Genomic DNA, 11,742 nt, shown 5'->3' with positions numbered 1-11,742 from the left:
CCTCTCCTTCAATCTGGCCTAATTAAAACGTTGACTTGAAGAGTTTACTCACAGTTAACTTGGTCTGTTGTTTCTAGAGGAATTTTGTTAGCGATGGACATATTAGACAAAGCAGAAGATGCATTGAAGAATGCCTTGCTTAGCATACCATTTATTAAAAGATCAGTCGATTATGTCCAATCTATTCCTACGCACATGGTGAGAATTGTTGGTTTGTTTTTCACACACAGGTTTTGAGATCTTCAAATTTTGTTTTCCTTTCGTTAAAAAACAGGTAAAGGGAAAGTCTTTTTCTCATCATAGTGAGTTATGAATAGGGCAAACGTAGTTTAAAGTGTATGAAGGAGTATGCATTGGCGCTGTGGCTGGGCTAAGAAAGGAGGTAAACATGCTAAGTTTGTAGATTTTCAAAAGAAGCATTTATTCTGTTGAAGTGCAAAGTTTTTAGATTTTTTCTTTTCTCATTTATAGGATTTTGAAGGCCAAAAGAAAGCAGAAAAGCTGTACCAAGTCATAATAGCGTTATTTGCGGTAAGTCCTTTTTATGGTTGAATATTTGTATCCTATGAACACTAACATATATTTTAAATCACTCACTTCAAATATCATACAAGTTTTCTTTGAACAATATAATTTTTAAGGTGGTGTAGTGGGATCTTTGTAGAAGAAGTTTGACAAAGAGAAAAGAATTTGGTTTATGTTTTCTGCTTCAACATCAAAAGAAATGTCATAAACCAACTATGCTCTATAATACAGACCTGACCATTTGAGAGAAGTGATAGCTTGCAGGCACCTCTGCTCCCTGCTGGATCGCTCAAGAAGGGTCATTAATTGCCCCCTTTCCACCAATATTTATGTTAACCACCAGCCTTAGGTTTTCATTGGCATTTTAAGCTTAACATATTTGTCACCTCTTAAGCTTCTATTTATTTGGGAGATCATAGCATGTTTATGTTAATTACATAGAAATATAGAGTATCTTATTTCAAGCATTAATGTTTAGTTGGAAATATGCTTTTCCATGGTTTTTAAACCCCTTTCTACTCATATTCAAATATTTCAAAAATTTATCTTAATTAAACTTAAAATAAATAAACTTATTAATATAATTAAACTTTTTCTATTCTAAAAAACACACCCACTTGTTAACTGCTTTTAGATAATGAAAACGAATCAAAATTGTCCTACCATGCACATGTTTGATCTCCCTTAACCCCTAGCAATAGTGGTAATTTGATGAAACTAGAGAAAATATCAGGCCCTTGTGTCTTTTTTAAAAACACTTCCTCACAGACAGAACAGAACATTCAGCAAATCACATAATTTAAAACATGCCATTCAGCAAATTACATAATTAAAACAAAACACAATATCATGAAAATGTTACTTTGGCCAGCTTTGTTACTCTTCAAGGAGGAATTTTCATGTTGAAACCAAATGAGATTAGCATTTTCAAATGTCACTCCCCCCATCCCCCTCTTCCACACGCAAGTGTGTTAACAGCATTTTTGTAAAGTCCATAATGGAAGGAGTTTTCAGAAAGTGTTGAGAAATGTTTCAAGTTAAAGTTACATGTTTATCTTGTTTTGGGCTGTAAAACATGGCAAGAACTTATTTTAAAATGGAACAATTTTGAGGAGTTAAGAGCATAGATGAAGCTTCAGGGGTTAGTGAATAAGAAACAAATCCTAATGAAGATAAATTTATGATTACCCAGCACAGAAGATAGAACTTAGTGTCAGTTGCAGAAAGTACTTGAAAGATTATTTCTTTTTTGTTTAAAAGACCATTTTCTTTCTAACTGGCTTATAAAAGCTTCTAAAAAAATTCATTGACAAATTTTACATTTTGTTAAAATTGCTCGCCTTACTCCAACAAGGAGAGAGATCTACCGCCCACCTACCAAAATCCTCACAACCAGGTCTGGAAATATTTATTGTAAAGTTTAGTGCGTCATAAACTACATGATAACGAGTTTAGAGGATTTGTCTTGAACACAAAGACTATTTTTGTTAAAGATTTATCAACATTTCATGAAGTGATATGGATCTTATTATATCCCATCCAAACCCAGCTTCATTCCAACCCTTCAGATGTTCTTTGATATTTATCTCAATAGCATTTTTATTTCTTTGCAGATTGTTGGATTTATCTATGGATTCCTTGTAGAACAGTTTTCACAAACAGTTCTGTTTGTTTTTATTGGTGCTGGTATTTCTTCTCTGGTGAGTCTTTTTGGTTTTTTTTCTTGAAATAAATTATTTGCATCAAATTATCATTTGTCATCAAAACATTCAACAAATGGCTTTTATTGTTTTGTTCCTTCAGTAAATCGTTTTTCTTTTACTACAAAAATACATCATCATCTTGCCTCCTCAGGATATATCCCTACTATCGCACTCCATTTGTTTATCTTATGTCCGTCTGATAGACAGAGAAAATTTCAAGATTCACAGAGAAACATAGCTCTGAGAATGTGACCTGTTTTCTGAAACCTTTTCAACCGGTCTAGATCCATGCCTGACAAGCCATAACTCAAACTTCTGTTAAGTGAGTTAATACAATTTCCTGGGGCATTAAATGAATCAATAATATTACTTTGTGTTTCTATTGCCAACATGTTATTGTTATGACTGATCCCATATTTGAATACTTCCAGCTTGTTTTACCTCCTTGGCCATGGTTCAGGAGGAGCCCACTCACTTGGCAGAAGCCAGAGAAAAAGAAGACAGAAGAAAAACCAAAGCAACAAAAAGTCAAAGACTACAAGGCAAAAAAGAACCAATAACCTGTATCTCAGGTATCTGTATTGTTAATATAATGTCATAGCACTTGAGTGTTTTATTTCTGACTGAATTATCTTGTTAGCTAGCTCTTGAATGAATCAACATTTATTCTTTTCAAGTTATCAACAAGTTTGTCATATACCGTAAATCCTCGAATTAGCCCTTATTTATTTTTGATATTTTTGGATGGGGGCTTATTTGAGGGGGGCTTATACAAGGGGGGGGCTTATAGAATCATTGTTGACAGTAAGAAGACATTATTAAAAGACCTCGTTTATTTTAGTAGAAATTTATTTATGATCATTTAATCAATTACTACCAAAAGTATGAATTTGTTGTGGTAATTCAATAAAACGCCATAGGCGACCTCAGATGGCAAAAATCATCAAGTTGAGGAGTCTAATTTGAGAATTTACGGTAGCAGTGGGGGCTTATTCAAGGGGGGCTTATTGACAATTTTTAATTCTAGGGTGGGGGCTTATTCAAGGGGGGGCTTTTTCAAGGGGGGCCAATTCGAGGATTTACAGTATATGATGCTAAAATGCAAAACCTATCAATAAATGTCTTTAAGACAATAGTGAAAGCATGATTTTCTATAACTCAGTTTGGTGAAAAGTTACAAAATAAAAACTTTCAAAGCCAATCCCTTTTTGCTGCATAAAGATATCCCAGCATTTACTGAATGTTGCCACTTTTAGAGGGAAAGAGGAACCCAAAGTATGTTGCATATGAAAGATTTGCAAGAGCTTTACCATTATAAAATAAATCAAAGAAGAACAATTCAAAATTTTTCTTTTGTTTTTAATTCTGTAATAAAGATTTTGAGCGTTTTTTTCACAAATTCATTACCAAATCATAAATATATTGTATTAGATTGAAAAATGTCTAATTTAAACCAACTGAGGTAAAGACAAAGTTTGCAAAGATCATTTTAGTCTGACAAATTTGTGTTTCAGCATGTCCTCAATAGCTTAGTCTATAGAGCAAGTAGAAATCACTGAACTCCAGTTCATGTTTATGAAATAATGTTCAGAAATTTCAAATAACTTTGGTTTCTTGCAATATCTTCCACTTGAATTCTTCTCTTCTCGAAAGCAAGTTGTAAGACACTAATTCATTACTCCAATGATAGAAGTGCTAAGATGAAGGCAACTTGGTGCCATCTTTCGGTTGCTCCTCAAATATGCTTGATTATGGAGAACATCCCCTTCATCTATCTACTGTCTACGATCTTTGTGCACGTGTCATCATTCCGTAAAACTGCTTGCCAGTATTCACTTGTTTAGTAAATGACATCCAGCCTCTCTTTAGCTGCCCATCGCCCGCATTTCACACGGAATAAACCTCCCATCATTTGCCTGCTGCTGCAAGGTACTGCATCTTTCGCATGTACGCTTTATACATGTTGTTTCGGTGCATTCTTACAGGAAGTAGCTTGTCGTAAATATCAGGCTGTTTATAGGCAAGGCATTTGCCAACACCCCAATAGTCCACACAGTACGAGGCATGGCCACAGCATTGCTCATCGTGACCAACGTCACAAAGCGAATTCTCATCAAAGCACTGCCCATCCTGTACGGTATGTACCAGTGGTTTTGGCGGTGCCGGTTGTGTATTCGCCCAATGGTAATAAGGGTGTATATATTGCTGAAGTGAACAAAAAAATTATTGATACACACGCTGCATTCAGAACAGTTTTAGAAGTAATAAGAAAATAACCAAACAAACAATTGGAACGGAGAAATTTTAAGGAAGCATGGAAAAGCGGATACACATCGTGCTTAAACACGCTACAAAGCCTATTGTTAACTCTGAACGGCTGATTGACGGGACATAGACATAGACGGGACGGGACATAGTGCGGGACATAGACAGTCGGGACGGGACATAGTGCGGGACGGGACTTAGACGGGACGGGACATAGTGCGGGACATAGACAGTCGGGACGGGACATAGTGCGGGACGGGACTTAGACGGGACGGGACATAGTGCCTTTAAATACAAATGTCTTAGAGTATAAACTTCAGATAATGACCAAAGTTAATCAGACAGTTTATATCCAGATGTTGATCGGAAGTGACGTGGGTGGAAGAGTAACACATTTGATTGGTGCCTTGACCAAAATGAAAATATCATCTGAAAACTGACCACCCTCTATTCAACTGATAATCAGTTTATTATAGCTTAGAATGATTTGGTTTTCTTTTGCTACCGTATAATTCTAGAGGCTGATTTTTATCTGATAAAAAAAAAGTTGCTTGAACCCCAAGAAGGCAAGCAGACTTTTGATGTTTTTAATGAATGCCAGAAGCAAATAAAATTTACGTAAATAGTATGCTTTGGGCAAATGCTGCCGTTCAGTCCCCAGTTCATATCGTCTCTTTGCTCTTTCCAACATTTAAGCAAGGTATTGTATTATAAAGGTTGGCCAATAGTTCGTACTTACCCAAATCCTCTTTGCTCCAGTTTTGACAGCTGCAACTCTTTCTATTTTGCCTCGTTTCTCCACACCGTCATTGTTTTCTTCAAAGTTTTCAACATTTGAAAGAGGCATTATTTCATCGCCAAGCATACCCGATGAAGGTTCCACCCAATTGCCACTTTGCGCGCCAGACCCACTGTTCTGTTATTGAGAAGGTAAAAATGCTAAAAAACCTTAAACATTGTTGGGGATATGGAAGTAATAAGCGTTTTAGACATCTATCTCATATCAGTTGCTTCTATCAAAATTACACAGAACATTCCTAACATATTTGTTAGCGCATTTCGTAAGGGCCCTATGAAAGGAAGACAATACCCTCTAGAACCTCCAAAAAAATGCAAATCCAACAGATAATTGCCAGTTTTCCTATAGCTTTTATTTTTTTATCAAAATTCGAGTAAAAATTTCACTTATTATACTGTAACTCTTCGAGTTGCACAAAGTTCTACGAGACCTGGAGCAGTGGTTGTCTGCACAACAAACAACTATCACTTGACACTGGGGAAAAACACAGAAATACGTATGAACATTTCTTAGCAATAGTACACGAATTAGATATATTTTACATGTAAAAGCCATTACAATTACCCCGCTTTCTTCATCTATATTGCCATATACGATCTGAATGACCCCTAGTAGCATCATGGCTTGGATGAAGAATCTAAAAAATGAAAACTTTATGTATGTGTCAATAAGCAGGAATTAGTTAATGTTTCTTTTTCATCAATTCAATAATATTTTTCTACTGATACAAATTATCATCAGTTTTAGAAAATTTATTTTTCAACACCCATTTATACATTTCTTATCATGTTTAATGTAAAATATAGTTTTATAAAAACAGTCAATTTTATGATCATTGTCTGGGTTCAACTGCTGTGGGAAAATATTTAGAGAAAGGTTCACCTTGAATCAAGGAAAGGAAGTAAAGGTACAAGCATGCTGTGAACATCCAAGGACTTTAGCAGACATGTTGGTTCATTAATGACAGTTGAAAAGGATGGGAGAGGAAATAAAGACCAGAAGTTTTCCGGAGAAAGTTATGGTGCATTTGTGCTTCTTTTACATCGCAGGAATGAACAGCAATGTTTTATGTTTCAAGCTCATTTTGCCGCTGTAAGTCCCTTTACTTCTATGTCTTCAACCCAGGCTAAATGCATTAGGGCCGCCGAGAGAATTTTAAAGCCCCGGAGCAAACCCGGAGGATGAGGAACCTGCGAGCCAAGCAAGCAGAAAATTTTGCGACCACGCCCTTTAAATTAGCTTAAATTCGTTCATTCGGTTTAAATGTTTTACTCTTCCACATCTATTACCTATTCCTCTCCGCTGCGCTGCATTCACACCATTCCACATCAACCAATTCGACACCACGATCGCCTCTTAGAAAATTTGTAAATTTTTAGTTCGTTTACTTTTGCTCTGATGAAGCCCCGTATGCCGGCGAAATATTAGCCATCACTGATTTGTGTGTTTGTTGTTGTTTATTCTCGTTGCATTGCGGTGTTTCTTAATCGCTACATTTTGTCGATTTTTCGCCGCAAGAATTCCATCGGAGTCCGCCGAGCAGCCTGCTATCGTGGCCTTTTCTTTATTCGCACATAATTTTGTTACTTTTCATTAATTTTATTTCAAAACAGAATTCATTGCTTTACGAGGGCCCTAGGGGTGATTTGCCCCCTTGTCCCCCTCTCTTGACGGCCCTGAAATGCATTAGGCAACAAACGAGTCCAGCAACAATTGAATTTATTCTGTTAGCGGAAACGTAAACAAGTTTCAAAATGTTTGAATTATTATCGTCATTTTTTTATCGATTCAGAAGGGAAAGTGATCATTAAGTAGTGTACACAGAACTTTATTACAGATCTTTTCAATTGGCATGCAACAGCGATTGGGTAACCTCTTCAGTCACGTGCTCGCCTTTGGTTGGCCGATCCACAAATTGCACTTTTTCTAGCTTTACATTTTCGATCTTTATCTAGACCTTTTTATTCTAAAGAGTATCAGACGAACATGTTTGCATTTTTAAAAGCCAGTTTATGAAAACAAATTCAGCCTTTTGATAGAGTCCCCGATGAGCATCTAAATGACTATCTTGATCGTAGAAGAGAAAGTAAATAGAAAGAGTGATTTGCACGTCTAAGGAACCCTTGAAAAGTTTCTAAATTCACTTTGAAAACGAAGCGAAAACCATCAAAACTTTTGTAACTCGCCGCATTTGTGTTAAAGATTATATCTGCTTGGAATATTAAATGTATCTTATACTTTTTCATTAAAATGAGCAATTCCATTGCGAGCAAAAAGATCGATCTTTCGAGACTTTAAGCAATTGCAAAATGGGAAAAGGCACTTTATATTTAGATTTTGCTGATCGATTTTAAAATGTTTAACTCAACCTGTTGTTGGATATCCTAATTATTAGTTTCTTTCACGTCACCTAAGCAATGTGTCTAAAGATATGCCAGTGTAAATAACAAATTTTTCAAGGCAAACAGTAAAGTTAGAAGTTACGACGTACCTGTCCATATTCATCGTAGGCTTCACTATTTGTCTTATCCCAAATCCAGGATTTTATGAATACCTGTTAGTTTTCCATTTCGTTCGACTTTTATTTTGTCTCCAGCGTATACAGTATATTATTTTGAAATATACAGAAGTTTTATTCAAAGTTTCGTGTGGCACGCTTGGGTTGCTGTGATTGCATGTTTTACGCGCATGAGCTGGTACCTACAAAATCTCAACGAGCTCCTTTCAAAACTATTTGCTACGGTGGCTTATCGTGTGAATTTTCCGCGCTTGTGCCCGCGTTAAATCTGCGTTTATTAACAGGTCTCAAGAACAACCCCGTAGCATAGAACGGGTCGAATTTATGCATTGGTTTTTTATGGATATATTTTATTTTACTTATTTAGCATGCAAGTACTTCTAAGAAAATTTGCGCTACCCAGACCGGTCTAGAATGGTTTAGAGCCGAACCTTTAACATGTATGCCTTTTTCCTAATGCAATTTAGGATTGGTTCCTGCTTTGTTGAAATCGAGGCTGTGTGCAAACGGAGTTTAGCCACTGATCTATAAAAAAGGCTGGATCGAGCTTCTATTATGATCAGAGTGTCGCCATCCCAGAAGAGGGCCCAGAACAGCCCTTGCGAGGAGACGGCCTCCACTGTCACTCCTAGCAACGTTTTCAGCTGCTCTGGTCTTGTTCTTTTTCGGCACAACATTGCAGCTCTGGCGTCTCCATATCGTTAAAGTATTGTTTTTGAGGAATGGCCTCCCGCCAATGTTTGGGGCCCTCTTCCTTTTGAAATTGAATGGGCTTCAAACTTTGGTGTTTCAAGACAATAGAAGGCTTGACCCAGTCTTTTCTATAGATCAGTGAGTTTAAGGCCTGTTGAATTTGAGGCTGCGTGCAAACGAAGTTCCAAGTTTGTTGACATATTTGATGAACAAAAACGTTTTGTGGACGGGTTAGCCTTTTCGAACAACAGAAGGATGCACCGGAAAAAACATTGATATTTTCTGAAAGTTAATAAATATACAACAGAAAGGGATGATTTCCTGTATGGTCGCATGGCGCTTCAGCTTGGCCGTGAATATGGTCTCGAAATGGGTTTGCTGAAATATTTTCTTTTCAGTTAACCATCTATTTCCTTTTTACTTTCTAATTTATTTTAACATCATTTTGGCAGTTTTGAAAACATCTTTTGAAATAGATTTTTTCTTACTATTTCGGAAATGAATTTCTGAAATATTTGTGATTTTGACAATAGAATATTGCTGATATTTCAAATCTTTAAAATGTTCAACATTTCGTCTTACAAATTGACATCGATTGCAAACATAACAATTTTAAATCTACTCAATTGTTTTTGTTTTCACAATGTTCCAATTCATCCCCCTCGAGGCAGATACGTTGATAAATAGTATGTTTCCTTGGATGCTTGATTCGAATATAAAGTATATCGTGGATAAAGAGCCCCGTGCCCCTCAAGAATTCTGGAAGAAAAGGTCTATTTGACAATAGGAAACGCTCATTTCACAAATAGGGAACACCCACGTATCACATCACTACGTAAAGCCATAAGTATACATTGCCAAGATTTTACCCCTCCACTGGCATTCTCTCATTAGATCTAGATCTAATACAGAATTGACCCTGCCGAAAACTTGGTCTGAGACGTGCTCCCCCCTACTTCTTTCCTCCCACGGCGCCACCACTGCGCCCGTTTTGGCATTTTACGTTGATATTCTCACTTCTGAATTATCAAGTGCCCAGATGAACAAGGGTGGGCAGGCCTCACTTCTTCAGGGATGCTGTTGAGATTTAAGGGAAACGTATTGTGAAAATATACTTTAGCATGACCACTGAGTGCAGGTAGAAGGGTGGGTGTTACCCCCCGGTGGGTGCTTTCAGCCAGCATTGCACCAAACTTTGCCTGAATGTCAAGCTATGCTTTAAACGGGTCTGCGTGCCATCAAATTGCTCTGAGGCTAATACTGTTAGATAATGCGTTAATGCCATCCAGCACTGCCGTTTGAACTGTACTTTATCAAATGATACCTTATAAATTTCCCAAACGATAACCGCTGTTAACCATACATAGACTTGACTTACCATCTACGTAACCGAAAGACACAAGGTGACCATGTCTCTTTTCAATTCACATACATGACATGTGCTTGCTCTCAAATCTAAGTAACATAGGGTGACCAGTTGCAAACCGCTAGATTTTAGTTCTGAGTGAAATAATGAGTTGTTCTGTTCACTATGTGCTGATGTGAAGCTCGCGGTATCCAGAGTTTATTTAGAATCTAGCTCTCGGTCAGTCAAAAACACATTTGTTTTTCACATGCTAAGTGTGTTGTTGGGATTGGAAAATATTCCACTTTCATGGTACGTTCGTTTATTTTCCTTTAAAACAATTTTCTGCCAAATATTTAACTTAGCTTACAATCTGATTGTTATTATTGAAAAGTTGGTTTTTGAATAATATATATATTTCTCACTCATTGCAAAACACAGAAGCGATTCATTGATACTAAAGCCTTGATTCGTAATCATTCTAGACTTCAATTCGTTAGTCAATGCAAGATAGCTTGTTCATTTATCACTAGTACATTAGAATATCTCCTCTTAGCAATAATTTTTTAACTGCAACGAATCTCGCAGTCGTCAATTTAGCATCGTAACTAGGACCTCTTGGCGTCTGTATGGGATTGATTTTGTTGGTCGACCCTCAGTTTTCAATACCGAAGCAGCCAAACTTCTTCATCGGACTTAAACATCTTCATATTTGGTTCTGAAATTGCGATAACGTGAAAATACTTTATACTGTAAACTCCCGATATTTTGAACTCCCGATAACTCGAACATTCGCTAAGTCGAACTGAAATTACATTCCTCTTGCCAAAAACTTTTATTTGAAAATCCCCGATAACTCAAACCCGTTCTATAAGATCCTTATATGTTTGATTTAACAAGAGTTTACTGTATAGCATAGGGATAGGTCCGCTTAGTGCCACAAATAAACCTATTTGTTTGTGAACTCAGATTTCTCTCGTCTTGTCCGGTAACTCTAACAACTACAGCTGTCATCAAATACAGTTCTTTGTATTTTTGTATCCAAATCGATTCACTGTATCCACGTTCGTAAACGTTTGACACAGCGATTGTTAGCCTTATCAGATTTTTGTGATTCACCTTAGCTACCTTCTAGATTCTACGCTGGCTATGGGTAGTTCCAAGTGATGATTCCAGTGGCGTAGCGTCTATGTATGCTACGCTTGCGGCGCAAGCGTAAAAATTTATAGACAAATTCTAAAATTCTTGCAACACTTTCAATGCATAACAATTTCCGCAATAAACGGCTTCTCTTTCTTGTCATGAGCAGCATGCGGTGAACTCTAGCGCCAACAGGCCAATTGGCCCCAATTGGCAATTTTTCCAAGTAAACAGATCGCTAAAAATTATGAAATTCGAAAAATCTGAAAAACTGAAGCCCCTCCACATCACTCTTTTTGCCTGTCCAAAATAAGAGAAACATGTGATGCTCCAGTGCAGCTTCAGTGCAACCCGAGAGAAGCTTCTGAGAGAAGTGAGAATTTTCCGGACTGGAGCTTGCGGTCGGCCTGAGCGCAAGCCTTCCCAAATATTTGATAATCCACAACATTTTTCTACCTATAAGCTGCTTTTTGCGAATACTCTTTGCGTGATACATCATTTCAAATCCAATTATTTTCCTTTCTTTACTTTGTGACTGTTGAAAAGAGAAAAAGTTTCGTCAAAGTGGGGTCAGAGTCTATTTGTCATGATCCGCATTCCGTAATTCAAGTCAAAAGGCTCGCCAGTATAGTAAGAATTTACGGACCAGGGCATGCGGTAGACCTGAGCGCAAGCCTTGCCAAATACATGATGATTTGCCGGGACTAACTTTCTGAAACTTTACACATGGAAGCATCTTCAATTCTAACAACTC

The 11,742-nt window shown here is 37.1% G+C and overlaps 3 protein-coding genes across 8 annotated transcripts in view; 2 read left to right on the top strand and 1 right to left on the bottom strand.

Annotated features, from left to right (window-relative positions):
• The first annotated feature begins 1 nt into the window (after position 1).
• LOC135688606 (signal peptidase complex subunit 1) lies at positions 2-2,831 on the top strand. The gene is made up of 4 exons (XM_065205545.2): positions 2-198; positions 472-531; positions 2,139-2,225; positions 2,660-2,831. Exons 1-4 carry the CDS (start codon positions 94-96, stop codon positions 2,786-2,788), a joined length of 381 nt encoding a protein of 126 aa, XP_065061617.2. The 5' UTR covers positions 2-93; the 3' UTR covers positions 2,789-2,831.
• Positions 2,832-3,227: 396 nt separating this feature from the next.
• LOC135688605 (uncharacterized) lies at positions 3,228-8,411 on the bottom strand. Of its 3 annotated transcripts, none has more exons than XM_065205540.2 (4): positions 7,784-8,411; positions 5,851-5,929; positions 5,233-5,409; positions 3,228-4,433 (listed from the first exon to the last, which is right to left on the bottom strand). In XM_065205540.2, the coding sequence occupies exons 1-4, from the start codon at positions 7,795-7,797 to the stop codon at positions 4,137-4,139; spliced, it is 567 nt and encodes a 188-aa protein (XP_065061612.2). In that variant the 5' UTR covers positions 7,798-8,411; the 3' UTR covers positions 3,228-4,136. The 3 variants fall into 3 exon arrangements, with proteins under 3 accessions (XP_065061612.2, XP_065061615.2, XP_065061613.2); XM_065205543.2 differs by having other exon boundaries at positions 3,230-4,433; positions 5,857-5,943; positions 7,784-8,408; XM_065205541.2 differs by having other exon boundaries at positions 3,231-4,433; positions 5,857-5,929; positions 7,784-8,408.
• LOC135688603 (uncharacterized) overlaps positions 5,901-11,742 on the top strand; it is a 27,322-nt gene continuing 21,480 nt past the window's right edge. For 2 of the 4 annotated variants that reach the window (XM_065205535.2, XM_065205538.2), the window contains exon 1: positions 9,507-10,160. The gene's annotated coding sequence lies outside the window, so the exon portion shown is untranslated. Of the gene's footprint in view, positions 6,385-9,501; positions 10,161-11,742 lie in introns of those variants that run through there. The other 2 variants (XM_065205536.2, XM_089114017.1) reach the window with 2 other exon arrangements.

The sequence above is a fragment of the Rhopilema esculentum genome, chromosome 19, assembly GCF_057945365.1.
Source record: "Rhopilema esculentum isolate cy_ngs chromosome 19, ASM5794536v1, whole genome shotgun sequence".
NCBI classification, from domain to species: Eukaryota; Metazoa; Cnidaria; class Scyphozoa; order Rhizostomeae; family Rhizostomatidae; genus Rhopilema; species Rhopilema esculentum.
The sequence above is the reverse complement of the archived record's forward strand: the minus strand, read 5'-3'. Positions and strand labels throughout refer to the sequence as shown.

What these genes read in the sequence shown, in the direction of transcription:
- LOC135688606 (XM_065205545.2), top strand. Translation starts at nt 94, where the DNA reads ATGGACATATTAGACAAAGCAGAAGATGCATTGAAGAATGCCTTGCTT. An exon ending in AATCTATTCCTACGCACATG is followed by an intron (nt 199 to 471) that starts GTGAGAATTGTT and finishes TCTCATTTATAG; the next exon opens with GATTTTGAAGGCCAAAAGAA. An exon ending in TCATAATAGCGTTATTTGCG is followed by an intron (nt 532 to 2,138) that starts GTAAGTCCTTTT and finishes ATTTCTTTGCAG; the next exon opens with ATTGTTGGATTTATCTATGG.
- LOC135688605 (XM_065205540.2), bottom strand. An exon ending in ATGAAGAAAGCGGGGTAATT is followed by an intron (nt 5,410 to 5,850) that starts GTAATGGCTTTT and finishes TCTCAATAACAG; the next exon opens with AACAGTGGGTCTGGCGCGCA. An exon ending in CTGGAGCAAAGAGGATTTGG is followed by an intron (nt 4,434 to 5,232) that starts GTAAGTACGAAC and finishes TGTTCACTTCAG; the next exon opens with CAATATATACACCCTTATTA.